Source organism: Papio anubis, chromosome 1 (assembly GCF_008728515.1).
Source record: "Papio anubis isolate 15944 chromosome 1, Panubis1.0, whole genome shotgun sequence".
Lineage (NCBI taxonomy): Eukaryota > Metazoa > Chordata > Mammalia > Primates > Cercopithecidae > Papio > Papio anubis.
In genome coordinates this window covers 26,657,801-26,683,160 of record NC_044976.1, presented here as the reverse complement: position 1 = coordinate 26,683,160, position 25,360 = coordinate 26,657,801, and the positions used below count along the sequence as shown (strand labels likewise).

The 25,360-nt window shown below is 45.1% G+C and overlaps 1 protein-coding gene across 8 annotated transcripts in view; it reads right to left on the bottom strand.

The window, feature by feature from the left end:
- The window catches only part of LOC101012887 (mediator of RNA polymerase II transcription subunit 18), a 180,797-nt gene extending 160,472 nt beyond the window's left edge, over positions 1-20,325 (bottom strand). For 2 of the 8 annotated variants that reach the window (XM_031666131.1, XM_031666134.1), the window contains exons 1-2: positions 18,703-18,763; positions 18,345-18,483 (exon numbers count right to left, since the gene is read on the bottom strand). In XM_031666131.1, coding sequence (XP_031521991.1) covers positions 18,345-18,417 — 73 coding nt within the window. In that variant the 5' untranslated portion in view covers positions 18,418-18,483; positions 18,703-18,763. Of the gene's footprint in view, positions 1-13,054; positions 14,607-18,344; positions 18,484-18,702; positions 18,810-19,818 lie in introns of those variants that run through there. The other 6 variants (XM_003891442.3, XM_003891443.4, XM_009203135.4 and 3 more) reach the window with 6 other exon arrangements.
- Positions 20,326-25,360: the final 5,035 nt, after the last annotated feature.

The window sequence follows — 25,360 nt, the reverse complement described above, 5'->3', positions numbered from 1 at the left end:
TGCATGGTACAACAAAGTGTCAGGTGGGAAAGGGAGAGAAAAGAATTCTAAAGTAGGTTTCAAGGCTACATCTTAAAATTAAGAAGGAAGACCAGGTGCAGTGGCTCATGCCTGTAATCCCAGCACTTTGGGAAGCCTAGGTGGGTGGATTACCTGAGGTCAGGAGTTCTAGACCAGCACGGCCAACATGGTGAAACCCTGTCTCTATTAAAAATACAAAAATTAACCGGGCATGGTAGTGGGTGCCTGTAATCCCAGCTACTCAGGAGGCTGAAGCAGGAGAATCGCTTGAACCCAGGAGGCAGAGGTTGCAGTGAGCAGAGATCACGCTATTGCACTCTAGCCTGGGCAACAAGAGCGAAATGCAGTCTCAAAAAAAAGAAAAAAGATTAAAAAGGAAAGGAAGGGAAAAAAACCATAATACATTTTAAGTTGAGATACTCAGTTACAATAATAATAATTTTAATGGCTGCATAATATTCCACCAAATGGGTTTGCCAAAATTTATTTAACTGCTTCTTTTTTTTTGTTTTTGGTTTTTTTGAGACAGAGTCTCACTCTGTCACCCAGGCTGGAGTGTAGTGGCGTGATCTTGGCTCATGACAACTTCTGCTCCCCAGGTTTAAGCAATTCTCTGCCTCAGCCTCCTGAGTAGCTGGGATTACAGGCGCATGCCATCACGCCTGGCTAATTTTTTGTATTTTTAGTAGAGACTGGGCTTCACCATCTTGGCCAGGCTTGTCTTGAACTCCTGACCTTGTGATCCACCCGCCTTGGCCTCCCAAAGTGCTGGGATTACAGGTGTAAGCCACCATGCCCAGCCAACCGCTTCTCTTTTGTTGAACATTTAGGTTGTTTCAAGATTTTTATTATTAAGAAATATAAGTGGCTGGGCGCAGTGGCTCACGCCTGTTATCCCAGAACTTTCTGAGAGGCCGAGGCGGGTGGATCAGGAGGTCAGGAGTTGAAGACCAGCCTGGCCAACACGGTGAAACCCAGTCTCTACTAAAAATATAAAAAAAATTAGCTGGCATGGTGGCGGGCACCTGTAATCCAAGCTACTCAGGAGGCTGAGGCAAGAGAATCACTTGAACCCGGGCAGCAGAGATTGCAGTGAGCCGAGATCACGCCATTGCACTCCAGCCTGGGCAACAAGAGCGAAACTGCATGCAAAAGTAATAATAATAATAATAATAATACCTCCATTTTAGGGGCAGGCATGGTGGCTCATGCCTATAATCCCAGCATTTTGGAAGGCTGAGGTGGGAGGATCACTTGAGGCCAGTGTTCAAGATCAGCCTGGCCAACCTAGCAAGAGTAATAGGTATACTTTTTTTCTTCAAGAAATACCATACCTAAAATAGTATTGTAAACCTATTTTGAAATCAATTTGTTTGACATCTCCCCAACCCACCCCAAAAATCCAACGATTATTTGAACAATGCTAAAGTGTTTCATTTATCAAAATAAATACTTTGAAGGAAACTACTTATTTAAATGTTTATCTTCTGATATATTTGTTTTTCTAAATTAGTCTTGTCAGTTCACATTCATACTATCGAGGACAAATACAGAAACAATTATAGTCAACTTGACAAAAGGCCAGCATGATGACTCACATCCTGTCTGCCTCTAAAGTTAAATGTTGGTTCTTTATTGTTGGGCCCCATGTCTGATCTGTCAAGAAACTGTTGGCTGGGAACTCCTGAGGTCAGGAGTTCGAGACCAGCCTGGCCAACATAGTGAAACCCCTTCTCTACTAAAAATACAAAAAATTAGCTGGGCACGGTCGCCAGCACCTGTAATCCCAGCTACTTGGGAGGCTGCGGCAGGAGAATCGCTTAAACCTGGGAGAAAGGTTGCAATGAGCCGAGATCACACCACTGCACGCCGGCCTGGGCGACAGTGCAAGACTCCATCTCAGAAAAAAAAAAGGAACTGTCATTGCCTAAAAGCATCCTAGGGATCCTTTCTCATTTGAAAAAAGAGGAGATAACTTTTCAAAGGAGATGGAGAAGGCTGACTCCTCCTTCATACTCATATACTGGCCACAAGGGCTAACAAGCATGGTACAGGCAAGGTAGAAAATCCCAGACATCCTTAATCCCCTACTAAAGCAATACTCTTTCTTTGTTTTATGTTTGTGTGTGTGTGTGTGTGTTGTTGTTGTTATTGTTTGAAATGGAGTCTTGCTCTGTTACCCATGCTAGAGTGCAGTGACGACATCTTGGCTCACCGCAACCTCAACCTACTGGGCCCAGGTGATTCTCCCATCTCAGCCTCCCCAGTAGCTGGGATTACAGGTGTGTACCACCATGCCCAGCTAATTTTTGTATTTTTTTTAGAGACAGGGTCTTGCTATGTTGCTCAGGCTGGTCTCAAACTCCTGACCTCAAGTGATCCATCTGCCTTGGCCTTCCAAAGTGCTGGGATTACAGGTGTGAGCCACTTATTAACGTTTTGAAATATTTATTTTCATATCATTGTGTCTACGTACATGTACTGTAAAAAGGTAGCATATTAACATATTATTTTAAAGCTTTTTTTAAATTACAACTTACATGTATATAATGTTTACTCTAGGCCAAGTACTATCCCAAACGTTATTACATATAATAACTCATTTAAACCTCATGATAACACTATAAAGAAGGCAATATTAGTATCCCATTTAATGATAAGGAGACTAAGGCAGAGGAGTTAGGTAATTTGCCTTAGGCCACACAGTTAATAAGTTACCTATCTGGAATATTTTTCCATTAAATTCATTTCTACAAATTCTTTTTGTATGGCTATATCTTATTGTACAGATGTGCAGTTTCATTTACTTATTCCATTACTTTTTATTAGACAACAAGATTATTTCCGCTAAGCATGGTGGTGCACGCCTATCACCCCAGCACTCTGGGAGTCTGAGGTGGGAGGATTGTTTGAGCCTGGAGGTCAAAGCTACGGTAAGCCGTGTTGGTGCCACTGTATTCTAGCCTGGGCAACAGAGCGAGACCCTGTCTCGAAAAAATAAATAAATAAAAAATAGAAAATTATTTCCATTTTTTGCTAAATCACACACATCACTAAGATAAGCCACCTTATACTAAACCTTTGTGAAAATTCTTCTTTTCTTAGGCTAGATGAGCTTAAGAAGAGTTGGCATTGATTTTTATTTCCTCCAAAAATGTACTCCTTTCTCCATGTTCTCTGTGACCTTAAATGTTGTAAATTTTAACATTTTTGCCTAGCGCAACTTTTTAAAATTCATTTTTTCAGTTCTGAGAAATAAATTAGGATACTAAAGCATGAACAGCTTCTTCAGAGTGAAAAAGCCACAGTTGGCCAGGCGCAGTGGCTCACACCTGTAATCCCAGCACTTTGGGAGGCCAAAGCAGGCAGATCACTTGAGCCCAGGAGTTCAAGACCAGCCTGGCCAACAAGGCAAAACCCTGTCTAAAAATTTTATCTAAAAATACAAAATATTTAGGTGAGCATGGTGGTACATTCCTATAATCCCAGCTACTTAGGAAGCTGACATATGAGAATTGCTTGAGGCACGAGAATTGCTTGGGAGGTAGAGGTTGCAGTGAGCCGAGATTGTGCCACTGCTCTCCAGCCTGGATGACAGAGTGATACTCTGTCTCAAAAAAATTAAAAAAAAAAAAAAAAAAGCCGGTGCTGGGCACAGTGGCTCAAGCCTGTAATCCCAGCACTTTGGGAGGCCGAGGCAGGCGGATCAGGAGGTCAGGAGATCGAGATCATCCTGGCTAACATGGTGAAACCCCATCTCTAGAAAACATACAAAAAATTAGCCGGGCGTGGTGGTGGGTGCCTGTAGTCCCAGTTACTCGGGAGGCTGAGGCAGGAGAATAGCGTGAACCCGGGAGGCAGAGGTTGCAGTGAGCCAAGATCGAGCCACCGCACTCCAGGCTGGGCAACAGTGCGAGACTCCGTCTCAAAAAAAAATAATAATAATAAAAATAATAATAATAAGCCAGGCATGGTGGCTCACGCCTGTAATCCCAGCACTTTGGGAGGCCGAGACGGGTGGATCACCTGAGATCAGTGGTTCAAGACCAGCCCGGCCAACATGGTGAAACCCCGTCTTCGCTAAAAATACAAAAAATTAGCTGGGTGTGGTGGTACATGCCTGTAATCCCAGCTACTTGGGAGGCTGAGGCAGGAGAATTGCTTGAATCCGAGAGGTGGAGGTTGCAGTCAGCTGAGATTGCGCCACTGCACTCCAGCCTAGGCAGCAGAGAGAGAAAAAAAAAAGGAGAAAGCCACGGTCAAAAAGCTACCCTTTCCACAATTTCCTCCTGCTTGCTACAGATGCTGAGCATCATGGCGTACATACCATCTCATTGAAGAGGAATGTTAACCTGGGACAAACCAGCTTACACAGGCAAGATTCTTTTGGTCTCCAAGTCAGCATTCACAAGTTCACTCACTCATTCACTCAACAACTATTTGAAAGGTCATTATATGAGTAGTACTAAGCTAGGTAGGGGTTATGGGGTTCATAGAAATAAAAAGTATTTAGAACAGTGCTAAATAAAACATTTAACACAGTGCCAGCATAAATATTGATGTATTGATCAATTATTATGTGCCAGGCACTGTGCTAAATGAGTGGATTATCTCATTTAATCTCTACAACAATCTCTAGGAACAGTCTATGATCATAGGCATTTTGCAGACAAGAAGACTAAGCCTCACAGAGGTTTACCCAGCTTGAACAACATACATGCCGTGGAGTTTAGATTTAAACCTAAGATTCCAAAGTTTGTGCTCTTAATCTTTATGCTATACTACAAAACACAGCTCCTCTCCTTAGGAAGCATACAGTCTTGCTCATAATACTAAAACTGGGCCAGGCGCGGTGGCTCATGGCTGTAATCCCAGTACTTTGGGAGGCCGAGGTGGGCAGATCACTTGAGGTCGGGAGGTCGAGACCAGCCTGACCAACACGGAGAAACCCTGTCTCTACTAAAAACACAAAATTAGCCAGGCATGGTGGTGCATGCCTGTAATCCCAGCTATTTGGGAGGCTGAGGCAGGAGAATCCCTTGAACCTGGGAGGTGGACAATGCGGTGAGCCAAGATCACACCATTGCACTCCAGTCTGGGCAACAAGAGCGAAATTCTGTCTCAAAAGACAAAAATAAAAAATAACAAAGTCAGATAGAAATAAATGCTATGAAAAAATAAATAAAGAGATAGGCTGGGTGTGATGGCTCATGCCTGTAATCCCAGCACTTTGGGAGGCTGAGACAGGTGGATTGCTTGAGGTCAGGAGTTCGAGACCAGCCTGGCCAACATGGTGAAACCCTAACTCTACTAAAAATATAAAAATTAGCTGGACATGGTTGTGCATGCCTGTAATCCCAGCTACTTGGGAGGCTGAGGCAGGAGAATCACTTGAACCCGGGAGGCGGAGGTTGTAGTGAGTCCAGATGGTGCCACTGTACTCCAGCCTGGGAAACAAAGTGAGACTCTGTGTCAAAAAAAAAAAAAAAAGATAAAGGGATAGAGAGATAGAGAGTAGAGAATGAGTTTGCTACTTAATTCTGGATGGTCAGGGACTCTTCTCTGACATTTTAGCAGAGACCTAAAAGGTGAAGAAAGCCAGCCACACTGAATTCTGGGCAGGGGGTGTTCCATGAAAAGATGCTGGTTCTCTTTCAAATTAATCTATTCATATTCAATGAAGTTCCAATAAAAATTCCAGTAGCAGCCGGGCGCGGTGGCTCAAGCCTGTAATCCCAGCACTTTGGGAGGCTGAGACGGGCGGATCACGAGGTCAGGAGATCGAGACCATCCTGGCTGACACGGTGAAACCCCGTCTCTACTAAAAAATACGAAAACTTAGCCGGGCGAGGTGGCGGGCGCCTGTAGTCCCAGCTACTCGGGAGGCTGAGGCAGGAGAATGTCGTAAACCCGGGAGGTGGAGCTTGCAGTGAGCTGAGATCCGGCCACTGCACTCCAGCCTGGGCGACAGAGCGAGACTCTGTCTCAAAAAAAAAAAAAAAAAAAAATTCCAGTAGTAATGTTGAGAATCTACAACTTACTCTAAAATGAATATGAAAGAATAAAGGCCTATGAAAACCCAGTCTACATTTGTGTTGTTGTTGAGACGGGGTCTCAGTGTGCCACCCAGGCTGGAATGTAGTGGTGTCATCACACCTCACTGCAACCTCAACTGCCCAAGCGCAAGAGATCCTCCTACCTCAGCCTCCCACATAGCTGGAACCACAGGTGCATGCCATCACACCTGGCTAATTCAAAAAAAATTTTTTTGTAGAGATAAGTTCTCACTATGTTGCCCAGGCTGGTCTTGAATTCCTGGCCTCAAGTGATCCTCTTGCCCTGGCCTCCCAAAGTACTGGGATTATAAGCATGAGTCATCATGCCTGGATGCTAAATCTATTTTCTTTTCTTTATTATTATTTTTTGAAATATTACTACACTGTAAGTCTATTTTAGAGGACAAAAAGGTAAGGGTACCTGCCCTATTGGTAGAAACGGCCCTACTATAAAGCCATAACAATAAAAACATTGTGTTGCTGGCACTGAAACAAAGAAATAAAAAGTAGAATGGAGAGCTTAAAAATAAAGTATATACAAGGAAACCTAATATGTAAAAACGGTAGCATCAGAAAGCACTGAAAATTGTTTTTCAGATGGTGGTAGAAAAACTAATTCACTGCAGGGAGAAGAAAGCTGGATTTTTACTTGAAACCACCTAGAAGATGGACTCCAGATGGATTAAAGACCTAAATATGAAAGTTAAAACTATAAAGCTAAGAAGGAAAATCTGTGTTCCCTAGGGGTAAATAAAGACTTCCTAAACAAAATCCTAGGCTGGGCACCATGGCTCATGCCTATAATCCTAGCATTTTGGGAGAATGAGGCGAGAGGATTGCCTGAGCTCAGGAGTTCAAGACCAGCCTGACCAACATAGTAAAATCCTGTCTCTACTAAAAGTAAAAAAATTTAGCCAGGCGTGGTGGCGCACACGTATAGTCTCAGCTACTCAGGAGGCTAAGGCATGAGAATCGCTTGAACCCACGAGGCAGAGGTTGCAGTGACCTGAGATCCTACCACTTTACTCCAGCCTGGGGGAAAGAGTAAGACTCTGTCTCAAAAAGAAAAACAAAGAAACAAGATTCCAAACCATAATACCGTCAAAATTTAGGACATCTGCTTAAATAATGACATCACAGATAAAGTTAACAGAAAGGTGACAGACTGAGAGAAGATATTTACAATGTTTTAAGCAAAGGATTAATATCTAGAATATACAAAGTTTCTGCAGATCAATACCATTGAAAATAAAAAATTTAAAAATGGGTAAAGAATACAGATACCTTAGTTTCACATACTAAAAAAGTTTATATACTGTTACATACAAAGAAAGAAATGAAAAGGTTCAAATATAATTATAATCAGAGACAAGCAAATCAAAGCAACCAAGAGCTGCCATTTTACATCCATCAAACTGGCAAAAATTAGAAAGATGGGTCATGCCACATCACACCAACTGGTGAGGATGAGGCTGTGAGTTCTTGTTCACTAGCAATAGTAATTGTTACAATACTAATAGTAAATACAATACAATAGTAAATGTTACAGCCATTCTGAAAAGTAACCTGCAATAGTTGGCAAATGTGAGCATGCCCATAGCTATATAGCCCAGGGGCTTTTTCTTTCTTTTTTTTTTTTTTGAGACAGAGTTTCACTCTTGTTGCCCAGGCTGGAGTGCAATGGCGGGATCTCGGCTCACCGCAGCCTCTGCCTCCTGGGTTCAAGCGATTCTCCTGCTTCAGCCTCCTGAGTAGCTGGGATTATAGGCATGCGCCAGCACACCTGGCTAATTTTGAATTTTTATATTTTTAGTAGAAACGGGGTTTCTCCATGTTGGTCAGGCTGGTCTTGAACTCCCAACCTCAGGTAATCTGTCCACCTCGGTCTCCCAAAGTGCTGGGATTACAAGCGTGAGCCACCGTGCCCAGTCACCCAGGGGAATTTTTATAACAATCTATGAATTTGCTTATTTTATCATTTTTTATGGCAGTGAAGAGTTGTAGGCAATCTCAGGTGTTGTTTTTTTTTTGTTTTTGTTTTTGTTTTGGTGGGGGGACAGAGTCTCACTCTGTCGGCCAGGCTGGAGTGCAGTGGCACAATCTCAGCTCACTGCAACCTCTGTCTCCCAGGCTCAAGCAATTCTCCTGCCTCAGTCTCCCAAGGAGCTGGGATTACAGGCGTGTGCTACCACGCCCGGCTAATTTTTATATTTTTAGTAGAGATGGGGTTTCACCATGTTGGCCAGGTTGGTCTTGAACTCCTGACAGGTAATCCGCCCACCTCGGCCTCCCAAAGTGCTGAGACTACAGACATGAGCCACTATGCCCGGCCAGGTTTGTTTTTTATTGTTGTTTTTAATAGATGCAGGGTCTTGCTGTCCCTGAGGCTGGAGTGCAATGACACCGTAATAGCTCTGCAGCCTCAACCTCCTGGGCTCAAATGATCTTCCTACCTCAGCCTCCCAAGTGGCTAGGACTACAGGCCTGTGCCACCATGCCAAGCTTAAAAAATTTTTTTTTTGTTTTAGAGATGGGGTCTCACTATGTTGTCCAGGCTGGTCTCAAATTCCTGGCCTCAGGCAATCCTTTCACCTCAGCTTCCCAAAGTGCTGGGATTATAGGCATGAACTACCCACCCAGCAGCAATCTAGGTTTCTATCAAACAAAGGGACTAAATGAGTAAAACATGGTGGATACACAGTGATTATGGGCCTAGATTGTGGAGGTGATCTGCCTGATTTGAAATTCAGGCTCCACCACTTACTAGTTCTGACTTTGGACAACAGAAAAAAGAAATTTGAGGCTGGTTGCAGAGGCTCATGCCTGTAATCCCACCATTTTGGGAGGCCAAGGCAGGCGGATTGTTTGAGCCCACGAATTTTAGACTATCCTGGGCAACATGGTGAAACCCTATCTCTACAAAAAAATACAATAATTAGCCAGGCGTGGTGGTGCGTGCATGCCTGTAGTCCCAGCTACCGAGGAGGCTCAGGTGGGAAGACCACCTGAGCCCGGGAGGTCAAGGTTGCAGTGAGCTGTGATTGTGCCACTGCGCTCCAGCCTAGGCAACAGAGTGAGAAGACTATCTCAAAAAAAAAAAAAAAAAAATTGAGAAACCTCTCTGTATAACCTCATTTATAAAATGGAAGTAATAACAAATCACAACCCTCATACAGTTGTTATGAGAAGTACATGAGTTGAAACATTTAAAGTACCTGTCATGACTGGGCATGATGGCTCAAATCTGTAATTCCAGCACTTTGGGAGGCCGAGGTGGGTGGATTGCCTGAGATCAGGAGTTCAAGACCAGCCTGACCAACATGGTGAAATCCTGTCTCTACTAAAAGTACAAAAATTGGTCGGGTGTGGTGGTGGGTGCCTGTAATCCCAGCTACTCGGGAGGCTGAGGCAGGAGAATCGCTTGAACCTGGGAGGCAGAAGTTGCAGTGAGCTGCGATTGCACCATTGCACTCCAGCCTGGCAACAAGAGCAAGACTCCCTCTTAAAAAAAAAAAAAAAAAAAGGCCAGGCGCGGTGGCTCACGCCTGTAATCCCAGCACTTTGGGAAAACGAGGAGGGTGGATCATGAGGTCAGGGGTTCAAGACTAGCCTGGCCAAGATGATGAAACCTTGTCTCTACTAAAAATACAAAAACATTAGCCGGGTGTGGTGGCATGCGCCTGTAATCCCAGCTACTCGGGAGGCTGAGGCAGGAGAATGGCGTGAACCCGGGAGTCGGAGCTTGCAGTGAGCCAAGATCGCGCCACTGCACTCCAGCCTGGGCAACAGAGCGAGACTCCATCTCAAAAAAAAAAAAAAAAAATCAAAATTAGCCAGGTGTGGTGGCAAACGCCTGTAATCCCAGCTAGCCAGGAGGCTGAGGTAGGAGCATTGCTTGAACCCAGGAGGAGGAGGTTGCAGTGAGCCAAGATGGCACCACTGCACTCCAGCCTGGGCGACAGAGTCTCTGTTTTGAGACAGAGACTCTGTCTCAAAAAATGAATGAATGAATAAATAATAAAAATAAAGTACCTGTCATGGAGCAAGTACTATTTAAACACTAATACTTGGCCGGGCGCGGTGGCTCAAGCCTGTAATCCCAGCACTTTGGGAGTCCGAGACGGGCAGATCATGAGGTCAGGAGATCGAGACCATCCTGGCTAACACGGTGAAACCCCGTCTCTACTAAAAAATACAAAAACTAGCCGGGCGAGGTGGCGGGTGTCTGTAGTCCCAGCTACTCGGGAGGCTGAGGCAGGAGAATGGCGTGAACCCAGGAGGTGGAGCTTGCAGTGAGCTGAGATCGGGCCACTGCACTCCAGCCTGGGTGGCAGAGCGAGACTCCGTCTCAAAAAAAAACAAAAAACAAAAAAAACAAAAAAACACTAATACTTGTATTAGTATGAAAGCATATGCAAGTTGGAAGTTATGAGTTAGATTTACACAGAGTAACAAGTACATATTGGGCCAGGCACAGTGGCTCATGTCTGTAATCCCCACATTTTGGGAGGCAGGCAGATCACTTGAGTTCAGGAGTTCGAGACCAACCTGGTCAACATGGTGAAACCCTCTCTCTAATAAAGATACAAAAATTAGCTGGAAATCACCTGAACCCAGGAGGTGGAGGAGGTTTTGGTGAGCCGAGATGGAGCCACTGCACTCCAGCCTGGGCAACAGAGCAAGACTCTACCTCAAAAAAAAACAAAAAAATGTTAAAAAAAAAAAAAAAAAAAAGTACTTATCTCAAAGAAAATGTTGATGTTTACACTTGCCAGGCACTGCGGCTCACATTTCTAATCCCAGCACTTTGGGAGGCTGACTCGGGCGGATCGCTTGAGGTTAGGAGTTTGAAACTAGCCTGGTCTATATGGTGAAACTCCGTCTCTACTAAAAATACAAAAATTAGCCAGGTGTGGTGGCGCACGCCTGTAATCCCAGCTACTCGCGAAGTTGAGGCACGAGGATTACTTGAATCCAGGAGTCAGAGGTTGCAGTGAGCCAAGACTGTACCACTGCACTCCAGCCTGGGCAGCAGAGTAAAACTGTGTCTCAAAAAAAAAAAAAAAGGCTGTGGGGGGCTGGGCCTGGTGGCTCACGCCTATAATCCCAGCGCTTTGGAAGGCCGAGGCAAGTGGATCACCTGAGGTCAGGAGTTCAAGACCAGCCTGGCCAACATGGTGAAACTCTGTCTCTACTAAAAATACGAAAATTAGCCTGGCATGGTGACATGAACCTGTAATCCCAGCTACTCGAAAAGCCAAGGCAGGAGAATCACTTGAACCTGGGAGGCGGAGGTTGCAGTGAGCCAAGATCATGCCATTGCACTCCAGCCTGGGTGACAGAGCAAGACTCTGTCTCAAAAAAAAATAAATAAAAGCTCTATTGTTACACGGCTTATAAAACCAAAAAAATTGGGATCAAACTGAAAATCATAAAGTATTCAATTAGATAATTTATAGCAAATTCATATGATGAAATAGAAATAACAATTATATTTGTCAATATTTAAATACCAGCTCTGCCAATCAGTAGCTGTATAGCTCAGGGAAAGTTAATTAATCCATATGCACCAGTTCCTGTTTACAAAATGGGTTTAACATACCTGAAGCACTTAGGATAGCACTGACACATAACACGAACTCAATAAACTAGCTTTAAAAAAAAAATTTTTGGCTGAGTGCGGTGGCTCATGCCTGTAATCCCAGCACTTTGGGAGGCCGAGGCAGGGAGTTTGAGACCAGCCTGACCAACATGGTGAAACTCCATCTCTTAAAAATAGAAAATTAGGCCGGGCGCGGTGGCTCATGCCTATAATCCCAGCACTTTGGGAGGCCGACGCAGGCGGATCATGAGGTCAGGAGATCGAGACCATCCTGGTTAACACAGTGAAACCCCATCTCTACTAAAAATACAAAAAATTAGCTGGGTGTGGTGGCGGGCACCTGTGGTCCTAGCTACTCAGGAGGCTGAGGCAGGAGAATGGCATGAACCCGGGAGGTGGAGCTTGCAGTGAGTCGAGATTGTGCCACTGCACTCCAGCCTGGGTGACAGAGCAAGACTGTCTCAAAAAAAAAAAGAAAAAAAAAAATTAGCCAGGCGTGGTGGTGCATGCCTGTAATCCCAGCTACTTGGGAAGCTGAGGCAGGAGAATCACTTGAACGTGGGAGGTGGAGGTTGCAGTGAGCTGAGATCATGGCAGTACTACACTTGAGCCTGGGCAACAAGAGCGAAACTCTTGTCTCAAAAAAACAAAAAAAGGCCGGGCGCGGTGGCTCAAGCCTGTAATCCCAGCACTTTGGGAGGCCGAGACGGGCGGATCACGAGGTCAGGAGATCGAGACCATCCTGGCTGACACAGTGAAACCCCGTCTCTACTAAAAAATACAAAAAAACTAGCCGGGCGAGGTGGCGGGCGCCTGTAGTCCCAGCTACTCGGGAGGCTGAGGCAGGAGAATGGCATGAACCCGGGAGGCGGAGCTTACAGTGAGCCAAGATCACGCCACTGCACTCCAGCCTGGGCAGCAGAGCGAGACTCTGTCTCAAAAAAAACAAACAAACAAACAAACAAACAAAAAAAAAAACAAAAAAAAATTTAACAAAAGGAGAGTGTAGACAAGTATCTTGGAAAGATGTTAATGATAGATGAATGGGAAAAAAGGGTTATAAAGCAGTATATATGGAATCTTCTCTATAAAATAAACACATTTCATATACATAAATTTATAAAAAGTAAAGACTAGAAGGATAAATACCAAAATAGAACTAGTACTCTCTTTGGATAATAGGTGTTATTTTTTATCTGTACCGTATTTTATAAGTTTTCAACAATAAATGTACTACTTTTATGACAGGTGAAAACTCTCATCCTCATCTCTACCATAATTAAAACTAGGAACTGTCATTTTTTTGCTTCAACTGGTAATGAATCCACCCCAAATTTACAGGGTAAAGGAATAAAGAATCAGAATTACACAGACATTTCTCTTCATTGGCTTTATTACTATATAACACAAGCTCACAGCCTCTAATGTTACAAACCTTATACACAAATGGCCAAACAAGAAATTTTCCTTTCCAAAAGCTAATTTATTCCGGTTTCCCCTCTTTATTTTTATTTTTATTTTTGAGACAGAGTTTTGCTCTTCTCACCCAGGCTGGAGTGCAATAGTGTCATCTCTGGTCACTGCAACCTTCACCTCCTGGATTCAAGCAATTCTCCAGCCTCAGCCTCCTAAGTAGCTGGGATTACAGGCGCCCACCACCATGCCTGGCTAAATTTTATATTTTTCGTAGAGATGGGGTTTCACCATGTTGGCCAGGTTGGTCTCAAACTCCCGACCTCGGGTGATCCACCCACCCCGGCCTCCCAAAGCGCTGGGATTAGAGGTGTGAGCCACCACGCTTGGCCTGGTTTCCCCTTTTAATAATACAGTGGGATTAGACAGATTCTCTGTGACATCCTGAGCCTTTAATGTAGAAAGGCTGTCATGAAAGTGAAATCACCACATAAGAACAGTGCAAAGAACCAATTAATTCTCACCATCCTCTCCCTGAAGGAAGAATGCCTGCCTGGCAATGGTGAAATGGGGCATTTAAAACATATTTTTTTGGCCGGGCATGGTGGCTCATGCCTGTAATCCCAGCACTTTGGGAGGCCAAGGTGGGTGGATCACAAGGTCAGGAGTTTGAGAATAGCCTGACCCCACATGGTGAATCCCCATCTCTACTAAAAATACAAAAATTAGCTGAGCATGGTGGTGGGTGCCTGTAATCCCAGCTACTCAGGAGGCTGAGGCAGAACTGCTTGAACCTGGGAGGCAGAGGTTGCAGTGAGTCAAGATCGTGTCACTGCACTCCAGCCTGGGAAACAGAGCGAGACTCTGTCTCAAAAACAAAATAAAACAAAAACCAAAAAAAAAGCAAACATTTTTTCAAGCAAGTAAGGACAGGCCCCAAATGTGGACAGATCCTCTTAGTCACATGAGCCTCTTGGGGTCTATTTTCTCTAGGTGAACCAGAGGTTTTAGCTGCTCTGCAAAGTTCTTCATGTCATCAGAGACCACATCCTGCCCAGCAGGTGCTACCACACTTAATTCCACAAGATAGGAGAGTGACAAGGCCTCAGTGCTGTCTGTGTTCCCTGGCACCAGGATGCGGAAAATCTTGTACACCATAATCTTCATGATGCCCTTACGGAACAAATGTCCCTTAGCAACAAACTCATGGTCCATGCGGAAGCCCATTTCCATCAAGAAGTCGGTGAGGTTCTCAGATGTGGCAATGTCCACGCAGTTTCGCACCAGGGCGTGGCGATTCTTGTCTCCCATTTCTGGCTGTCCCAGGTAGCGCAGATGCCAGGGTGCTCCTGCCCTGTCCATAGAGCGTCGGGCCCTGAGAACAAATGGGCTGGCTTGCTGGCCCTTAAGAAGGAATACCATCTCATGGTCAAGGAAAGTCTCAGGTTCCATGTTGTCACACAAACCACGAAGGCGGTGGATGAGGCTTTCCAAACTGTGATCTAAAACACTTCCTGAAAACGGAACAAGCACCACTGAGTCCTATCTTTCATTTTAGGTCATGGAGTTAGCATACAATTGAAAAAACTTAATGAAAAACCAAAACAGTTTAGTGAAGCGTTTCATAAAACATAGGGCCAAACATGAGATTTTAGAGAAGTTGCACTACCAAGGTATTGTATAACGTTGTGAGAAAGTTATTTCCCTTTTCAATTTTTTAGAATTTTCTTATTTAACACTGCAATGTCTTTAGGCCTCCTCTAATGCTAATCTCCAGCAGGCCTTGGGCTTAGAGCCTTTAATCAGCAACAGGGTCTATCTAGAATGTAATAATACTGTTTTAATTATGTATTTATTTATTTTGGTAGAGATGGGGTCTTACTATGTTGCCCAGGTTGGTCTTGAACTCCTGGCCTTGGTCTCCCAAAGTGTTGGGATTACAGGCACAAGCCACCATGCCCAGCCAATAACACTATATTGTTGTCATATAGTTTAACAATTGCCTTCTATTTCCAACAAATCAAACTTTTCCATTTATAGAAATATAAAGTTTCACCCCCTTTTTCTGAGACGGAGTCTAGCTGTGTCTCCAGGCTGGAGTGCAGTGGTGCGATCTCAGCTCACTGCAACCTCCGCCTCCTGGGTTCAAGCGATTCTCCTGCCTCAGCCTCCTGAGTAGCTGGACTACAGGCGTGCGCCACCATGCCCAGCTAATTTTTGGATTTTTAGTAGAGACAGGGTTTCACCACATTGGCCAGGATGGTCTTGATCTCTTGACCTCATGATCCGCCCTTCTCAGCCTCCCAAAGTCCTGAGATGACAGGCGTGGAGCCACTGCACCCAGCTAAAGTTTCCTTTTTATCAGGAAAAGTTTTCCTCTTCTATGTGTAAGTAGAAGAGAGTGAATTGCTTCATAGAATCTTCATCCTCTTGGCAACATCTGACACAGTTCTTATAGCAGCTTATACCCACTATGAAATCTATTCTTCCCTTGGCCTCTGAGACACAACTTTCTTGGTTCTTCACTTAAATTGCTGAGCAGCCCGTTTAAGTCTTCTTTGCTTGGTCTCTCTCATCTTCCCTAAACACTGGAGGACTAGGACTCAATGCTGGTCCTCTTCTGTATCAATACTCTTTTCCTGCCTAGGTGACTTTATTTGGTCCCATGGCTTTAAATATCATTTAGGCCCTGAGGACTCCCACATTTTTATCTCTGGACCACAGAAGAAAACATCCAACTGACTACTCAATTTGCTCACTTGGATGCCTAACAGACATCTTTATCTTAACACGTTCAATATCAAACTGTTGATTTTTTCCTCCAAAATCTTATTCATCCTGCAGTCTTCACCATCACAGTAAATGGCAACTCTCTGCTTCTAGTTGGTTACCCGGGCCAAAAACCAGAAAATCATCTTTCACTTCTTTCTTTCTCCCACACCCTCCATTTAATCCGTATTTTTGAAACAAATGCAGAATGCAATCACTTCTCGCTCCTCTGGTCACTTCAACCTATAGTCCCTTCAAATGAAGTCACCCTCATTTCTTGCCTGGTCTTTGCAAATAGCCTGTTTCTACCTTTGCCTTCTTCCTCTCTTCTCCACACAAAAGCCAAATGATCTATTATATTATTGGGCAGATAATAACACTCCTCTACTCAGAACACTCCAGTGGCTTCCTGTGTCACTCAGAATAAAAGCCAACGTCTAACACTCCTCTACTCAGAACACTCCAGTGGCTTCCTGTGTCACTCAGAATAAAAGCCAACGTCTTTACCATTGTTGACAAAGCCCTACATATTATGGTCTCTGCTACCTGCCAAACAACATCTCCTTCTATTCTTCCCCTTGATCATTATCTTCAGGAGTGACCTTCCTGCCAGACCCCTTCCCCTATTCTCTATGCTTAAGATGTTCTTCCCATCTGCATGTCTACTCTATCACTTTTATCAGGTCTGCTCAAGTGACTTTATCATCAGGGCCTTTTCTGATCACCCTAATAAAATAGTATGTGTCCTACCAATCTCTAGCCACTTTCCTGCTTTATTTTTATGGCATAGATTTGTTGTTGTTGTTGTTGTTGTTTAGATAGGGTCTCGCTCTGTCTCCAGGCTATAGAGCAGTGGCGAGATTATAACTCTTTGCAGCCCCCATCTTGGGGGTTCAAGTGATCCTCCCACCTCAGCCTCCCAAGTAGTTCGGACTACAGGTACATACCACCATGCCCAGCTAATTTTTCTTTATTTTCAGTAGAGGTGAGTTCTTGCTATGTTGTCCAGACTGATCCTGAATTCCTGAACTCAAGCAATACTGCAGCCTTAGCCTCCCAAACGACTGGAATTACAGTCATAAGCCTGTAATAGCTGGCTTGACATACATTATTTTTTAGTCATCTTTCTCCCTCCATGGCTATGGCTCAAATGTTTGGAACATATTCAGATACTTGTTGACAAAATCTGGCCTGGCGCAGTGGCTCACGCCTGTAATCCCAGCACTTTGGGAGACCAAGGCAGGTGGATCACCTGAGGTCAGGAGTTCAAGACCAGCCTGGCCAACGTGGAGAAACTCCGTCTCTACTAAAAATACAAACATTAGCTAGCCATGGTGGTGCATGCCTGTAACCCTGCTACTTAGGAGGCTGAGGCAGGAGAATTGCTTGAACCTGGGAGGTGGAGGCTGCAGTAAGCTGAGATTGCACCACTGTGCTCCATCCTGGGCAACAGAGTGAGAATCCATCTTAAAAAAAAAAAAAAAATCAGAGAAACAGGACCTAGAAAGATAGCTGCTGAGGGTTTGGCATAGAGGGGAGTGGGAATTAGTGTTTAAGGGGTAGAGTTGCAGTTTTATAGGATGATAAACAAGCATTTTAGGCTGGGCGTGGCGGCTCATCCCTGTAATCCTAGCACTTTGGGAGGCCAAGGCAAGTGTATCACTTGAAGGCAAGAGTTCAAGATCAGTTTGGCCAACATAATGAAACTGCAACTCTCTACTAAAAATACAAAAACTAGCCGGGCATGGTGATGCACGCCTGCAATCCCAGCTATTCGGGGGGCTGAAACACAAGAATCCACTGAACCTGGGAAGTGGAGGTTGCATGAGCTGTTATCATGCCACTGCATTGCAGCCTGGGTGACCGATCGAGACTCTGTCTCAAAGAAAAAAACAGTTGTACTAAGTATTTTTTCAAGCTACTCACAATAAACCAAAGTTCTAAAGATCTGTTGTTCAGCAATGTTAATATACTTAACAATACTGAACAGTACACTTAAATATGTTAAGTTTTTTTTTTTTTTTGAGACAGAGTCTCGCTCTGTCGCCCAGGCTGGAGTGCAGTGTCGCGATCTCGGCTCACTGCAATCTCCGCCTCCCAGGTTCGCACCATTGTCCTGCCTCAGCCTCCCAAGTAGCTGGGACTACAGGCACCCGCCACCACGCCAGACTAATTTCTTTCTGTATTTTTAGTAGAGATGGGGTTTCACCGTGTTAGCCAGGATGGTCTCAATCTCCTGCCCTCGTGATCCACCCGCCTTGGCTTCCCAAAGTGCTCGGATTACACGCGTGAGTCACTGCACCCGGCCAAGATGGCAGATTTAATATGTTTAGTGCATGTAAAACTGTAATTTAAAGTAACAGTTAAAAACATAGTTGGGTGCCAGAAACTGTGCAGGCTGCTTTTGTGTTAAGTCTCTCATCTTAACGGAAGCTGAACAGAGAAGAGGAAAACAGGTAATCCAAGTTCCCTGGTTCACTTACCCTGCAATAGGTACTCCATCATGTTAATGGTGCCCCCAGTGACAGGCATCATGGTGACTGGAGGTGCCTCCATGGTGTCTAAGTTGAAGACAACACAACTGGACTCAGAGCCCCCAGTCAGGTAAGGCACGGGATATACCTGGAAAAGAGTTCACTTGTTTATACATCAGAGTAGTCGAGAGAGACCAAATCTGTTGTGGCACTGGCCTTCAAATCAAAAGATTCATTCATTTAAAAACATTTCAGTGTCTTACATGGCCAGTTCCAGGAACTGATGATACAGAAATATAAAAAGGAGATCTGGTCATGGAGTTACAGCATTGCCTTCTAGTCTCAAGTTCTGAAACCTCCAAGTTACCTGTGCAATCTTGAGAAAGTCCTGTCTATAACCCCTCACCCTGGGACTCAATGTCTTCCTCATAAAATGAGACCAGCAATTTTTTTTTTTTTTTTGAGACAGAGTTTCACTCTTGTCGCTCAGGCTGGAGTGCAATGGTGCAATCTCTGTTCACTGCAGCCTCCGCCTCCCAGGTTCAAGCGATTCTCCTGCCTCAGCTTCCCGAGTAGCTGGGATTACAGGCACCCGCAACCATACCCGGCTAATTTCTTTTTATATTTTTAGTAGAGACAGCGTTTTGTCATGTTGGCCAGGTTGGCCTTGAACTCCTGGCCTCAGATGATCCTCAGGTGAGCCGGCCTCCCAAAGTGCTGGCATTATAGGCGTGAGCCACCACGCCCGGCCAAAGGCCAATGATTTTTAACTCCCAAGGTTATGTGGCTCAAACGAGATAATAAAGAGGCAACAAAATTCAGAAGAACTGAAAAGTGTCTTAAGGGACCTTCATTTTTATAGATGAGGACATTGAGACTCAGAGAGGGACAGGATACACACAGCAACTTGGTAGTAGAGTTGGGACCAAACTAGAATCTAGGCAGTCCATCGCTCTGAAAATGCCTTTCCCCCATACCCTTTTCTTTTTTGGTGACAGGATCTCGCTCTGTAGCCCAGGATGGAGTGCAGTGGGGGAGTTCCTAGTTCACTATAACCTCGAACTCCTGGGCTCAAGCGATCCTCCCACTTCAGCCTCCCGAGTAGCTGGGACTACAGGAGGGAGAGTCACTGCGGCTAGCCTAAAAATGCCTTTTAAAGAGAGCCAAGGCCAGGCGCGGTTTCTCACGCCTGTAACCCCAGCACTTTGGGAGGCCGAGGCCGGCGGATCAACCGGAGGTTGGGAGTTCGAGACCAGCCTGACCAGCTACTCGGGAGGCTGACGCAGCAGAATCGCTTGAACCCGGAAGGCGAGGTTGTGGTGAGCCGAGATCGCGCCATTGCACTCCAGCCTGTGCAACAAGAGCGAAACTCCGTCTCAAAAAAAAAGAGAGAGCCAAGAGGAAGTTATTTTAAAATGATGGTATATAGGTCCTTCTAAGCCAGCATCCACAACACGTGTCCACTTAAACACTAGAAGCACACCTCCTTGAGGCTCTAGTGTCTTCTCGAGAAGTCGGGAATTATATGCACCCGCGCACCTAGGAGCCTTTGAGCGACGATTAGATCCCAGTCCTCCGGTTACCGGAGCCCGGGAAGCCCCCAGACCGGTGCAACCAGCCAACTTCCTGCTCTTCTCACTTCCGGTCGGAAGCCGAAGTCTCACAAACCTCGAAACTAACGTTCCCAAACGTATGGGTGCCGAGAAGGCCGAAGAGCGTCATTGCGGACAGACAATCAGAAGCGCATGCGCAAAATGCCGGGCTGCTGTAAGAAAGATGGCGGCCTCCTTTGGAGCTTTCCTCCGGGGGCTACCTGGCGCCTTGACGTCACAGGCCATCCTCTAGGAAAATATTTTTAGGTTTGACAACCTGGAGATGTATTTGTGCAGAAAGTCTCTTGGAACTGATAGGACTTACAGAGATTATAATGGGCTTAAAAAGAAAAAAGAACTGAGGGCGCGGTGGCTCACGCCTGTAACCCCAGCACTTTGGGAGGCCGAGGCAGGTGGATCACTTGAGATCACGAGTTTGAGACCAGCCTGGTCAAGATGGTAAAACCCCGTCTCTATTAAAAATACAAAAATTAGCCGGACATGGTGGCACGCGCCTGTAATCGCAGTTACTAGGGAAGCTGAGGTGGGCGAATCGCTTGAACGTGGGAGGCAGAAGTTGCAGCGAACCGAGATCGCCCACTGCACTGTAGCCTGGGATACAGAGAGAGGCTCTGTCTCAAAAAAATAAATAAATAAAAAATAAATAAAAATTTAAAAGTTTGGAAAAGGAGTAGGTCCAGATCCAGGAGTACTCTGCAGTGCCAGACTAAAAGAACACGTGTGAGCTTTAAAAGAACCCTGGTTGCAACATGGAGAAAAGTTTGGGAAAGGAGAGAGCCTAGAGAAAAATGACCAGGCGGGACATGGTGGCTCAGGCCTGTAATCCCAGCACTTTGGGAGGCCAAGGCGGGCAGATAGCTTGAGCTCAGGAATTAAGACCAGCCTGAACAACATGGTGAAACCCTGTCTCTACAAAAAATATAAAAATTAACTGAACGTAGTGGCTTGTACCTGCAGTCCCAGCTACTTGGGAGGCTGAGGTGGGAGGATTGCTTGATCCCAGGAGGCACAGGTTGCGGTGAGCTGAGGTAGTGCCACTGCACTCCAGCCTGTGCAACAGGGGGAGATCCTGTCTGAAAAAAAAATTAAAGAAAAAAGACCAGTTAGGCGCTTAGTACAACTCCGGCTGAGAAACAACTGTCAGAAAAAGATTTTAAAAATGTAAAAGAGGAAATTAGCCGGGCATGGTGAAACACGCCTGTAGTCCCAGCTACTCAGGTGGCTGAGGCACCAAAATCGCTTGAACCCAGGAGGCGGAGGTTGCAGTGAGCCGACATCGTGCCACTGCACTCCAGCCTAGGCAACAGAGCAAGACTCTGTCCTAAAAAAAAATACATATATATATATATACACATACATAATAAATACATATATATGTATACAAAAATACATATATATATATATATGTAAAAGAATTCTTTAATGACTAACCAGAGGTAGAGACAGAGAGATGAAGGAGTCACAAATGCCCAGATTTCTACCTTGGGTGGCTATTGCAGCACTTTTTTTCTCTAAGCTAGAAAACACAGAGCAGTGTGGGTGAGACAGGAAAGATGAGTTCATATGTAGACACATTGAGCATCAGGTGTCTATGGGACACCCAAATGGCAAAGTTCAGGGGAAAGAAATGGGCTACAGATAGAGATTTCAAAACCATAGCCTCATAGATGGTAGCTAAAAGCCATGACATTGAATGAGATCATCCTGAAAGAGTGTACTAAATAGGAAAAGAAGATTGACAAGGACTGGGCCTTGCATAGCACTCTGGCAGTTATTAGAATTGCATATGCCCTAGGGTTTAGCATGTGCCTCCTGATCGACCTGGTGATGCACAAGATTGGGCAGAGTGACCAACTCTCAAGTGCTGTAATGATTAGAGGAGGCTGTGAACTTCTTTGGCCTCTCTTTTCCTATACAGACACTAATTGCAGCATAGAAAGTCCAGTGAATTACAGGTCATTTGAGACCCCATAGGGTTTACCCAGATTTTAGCTGGTATTTTGAAGAAGGGTAAATTTTTTTGAAAAGGTAGGGGAGATAGACAGAAAATGGATAAACAATATGATAATACCTGAAGGAGGCCTGGGGATTATAGGGATGAGTTTCTCTGATAAGGATATGATGCCTAGAGCTTAGGATGGGACTCACTCCTGTACTTTGCCACTACGCAGCTGTGCAACCTTGGGTAATTCACTTCCCCTCCCTGAGCCTCAGCTTCCTTGTTTTGTAAAATAGAGATAAATAATAGTACTTTCAAAGAAGTTTGCCAAAATCAAATGAGATGGTTATAAAGCGTTTAGCGTAGTGCTTGGCTTATTGTAAGCACTTAATATTTTTATTTTCTTTTATTTTTATCTAATTTTATTTATTTTTTTAGAGACGGGGTCTCACTATGTTGCCCACGCTGGTCTCAAACTCCTGGCCTCAAGCCATCCTCCCATCTTGGCCTCCTAAAGTGTTGGGATTACAGGCGTGAGCCATCGTGCCTGGTCTGTAGACATTAATAAGCAGTAGCTATTAGCTTTTTTTTTTTTTTTTTTTTTGATGGAGTCTCGCTCTGTTGCCCAGGCTGGAGTGCAGTGGCGCGATCTTGGCTCACGGCAACCTCCGCCTCCTGGGTTCAAGCTATTCTCCTGCCTCAGCCTCCCAAGTAGCTGGGATTACAGGTGCATGCCACCACACCAGGCTAATTTTTGTATTTGTAGTAGAGATGGGGTTTCACCATGTTGGTCAGGCTGGTCTCAAACTCCTGACCTTGTGATCCACCTGCCTCAGCCTCCCAAAGTGCTGGGATCACAGGCGTGAGCCACAGCATCCGGCCACTATTAGCTGTTATTTTCTTTTATAGCTCTCATTGGAGCAGTCACTTGAGTCATATGCTATCTTTTATGTTTTATTTTTATTTTTTTGAGACGGAGGTTTGCTCTTGTTGCCCATGCTGGAGTGCCATGGTGCGATCTTGACTCACTGAAACCTCCGCTTCCGGGTTCAAGCGATTCTCCTGCCTCAGCCTCCTGAGTAGCTGGAATGACAGTCATGCACCACCAGGCCCAGCTAATTTTGTATTTTTAGTAGAGATGGAGTCTCTCCATGTTAGTCAGGCAGGTCTCGAACTCCCAACCTCAGGTGTTCCACCCGCCTCGGCCTCCCAAAGTGCTGGGATTACAGGAGTGAGCCACCGTGCCTGGCCTTGTTTTTGTTTTGTTTTGTTTTGTTTGAGACGGAGTCTCGCTCTGTCACCCAGACTGGAATGCAGTGGCGCAATCTCCACTCACTGCAACCTCCACCTCCCGGGTTCATGCCATTCTCCTGCCTCAGCCTCCTGAGCAGCTGGGACCACAGGCACCCGCCGCTACGCCCAGCTAATTTTTTGTATTTTTAGTAGAGACGGGGTATCACCGTGTTAGCCAAGATGGTCTTGATCTCCTGACCTTGTGATCCACCCGCCTCAGCCTCCCAAAGTGCTGGGATTAGAGGCGTAAGCCACCATGTCTGGCGTTTGTTTGTTTTTTTGAGAGATGAGGTCTCACTGTTGCCCAGAGTGGAGGGTAGTGGTGTGACTACGGCTCTCTGCAGCCTCAACCTTCTGGGCTCAAGCGATCCTTCCACCTCAGCCTCCCAAGTAGCTGGGACCACAGGGGCACACCACCATGCCTGGCTAATTTTTTTTTTTTTTGGTAAAGATCGAGGGTCTCCCTATGTTGTCCAGGCTGGTCTTGAACTCCTGGGCTCAAGCAGTTCTCCCACCTTGGCCTCCCAAAGTGCTGTGATTACAGGTGTGAGACACCATGCCCTGCCCTAGCCACATTCTATGAGTGTATTTTATTTTTTGTTCTGCTTTTAATTCATTTTTTCAAAATTATTTTTTTCATTTTTCGGGAGACTCACTGGATCTGTGAATGTATTTTGTGCATGGCTCATCTCCCTGGATAGATTATAAACATCTTGAAGTGAGGAATCATATATATATATATATGTTAATTTTTTTTTTTTTTTTTTTTTTTTTGAGACAAAGTCTCGCTCTATGGCCCAGGCTGGAATGCAGCGGCCGGATCTCAGTTCACTGCAAGCTCCGCCTCCCGGGTTCACGCCATTCTCCTGCCTCAGCCTCCCGAGTAGCTAGGACTACAGGCGCCCGCCACCTTGCCCAGCTAGCTTTTTGTATTTTTTTTTAGTAGAGACGGGGTTTCACCGTGTTAGCCAGGATGGTCTCGATCTCCTGACCTCGTGATCCGCCCGTCTCGGCCTCCCAAAGTGCTGGAATTACAGACTTGAGCCACCGCGCCCGGCCAATTTTTTTTTTTTTTTTAAACAGAGTCTCACTCGGTCACCCAGACTGGAGTGCAGTGGCGCCATCTTGGCTCACTGCAATCTTTGCCTCCTGGGTTCAAGTGATTCTTGTGCCTCAGCCTCCTAAGTAGCTGGGATGACAGGCGTGAGCCACCACACCCAGCTAATTTTTGTAGTTTTAGTAGAGACGGGGTTCGCCATGTTGGCCAAGCTGGTCTTGAACCCCTGACCTCAGGTGATCTGCCTGCCTCGGCCTCCCAAAGTTCTGGGATTACAGGCATGAGCCACTGCGCCCAGCCCCAGCTTTTTTTTTTTGTTTTTCTTTTCTTTTTTTATAGAGACAGGGTCTCACTATATTGACCAGGCTGGTCTCCAACTCCTGGGCTCAAGAAATTCTGCTGCCTAGGCCTCCCAAAGTGCTGGGATTATAGGTGTGAGGCACAACACCAAGTCAATAATTTTTTATGTTGAGTACTTGCTGAAATGATAATATTTTGGATATTGGAATTAAATAAAAATATTTTATTACATTTAATTTAACTTGTTTATTTATTTTTATTTCTTTGTTTTGTTTTGAGATGGAGTCTTGCTCTGTCATCCAGGCTGGAGTGCAGTGGCGTGATCTTGGCTCACTGCAACTTCCGCCTCCCAGGTTTAAGCAATTCTCCTTAACTCAGCCTCCCAAATAACTGGAACTACAGGCGCCTGCCACCACGCCCGGCTAATTTTTGTATTTTTTAGTAGAGACAGGGTTTTACCATGTTGGCCAGGCTGGTCTTGAACTCCTGACTTCAGGTGTCCACCCGCTTCAGCCTCCCAAAGTGCTGGGATTACAGGCATAAGCCACCGAGCCCAGCTTATTTTTACAAGGTGCTACTAGAATATTTATTTATTTATATTTTTGTTTATTTATTTGGAGACAGAGCCTTTCTCTGTCTCCCAGGTTGGAGTGCAGTGGCATAATCTTGGCTCACTGCAACCTCTGCCTCTCAAACTCAAGCAGTTCTCGTGCTTCAGCCTCCTGAGTAACTGGGACTACAGACTCATGCCACCACGCCCGCCTATTTTTTTTGTTTTGTTTTGTTTTTTTAAGTAGACCAGGTTTCACTATGTTGGCCAGGC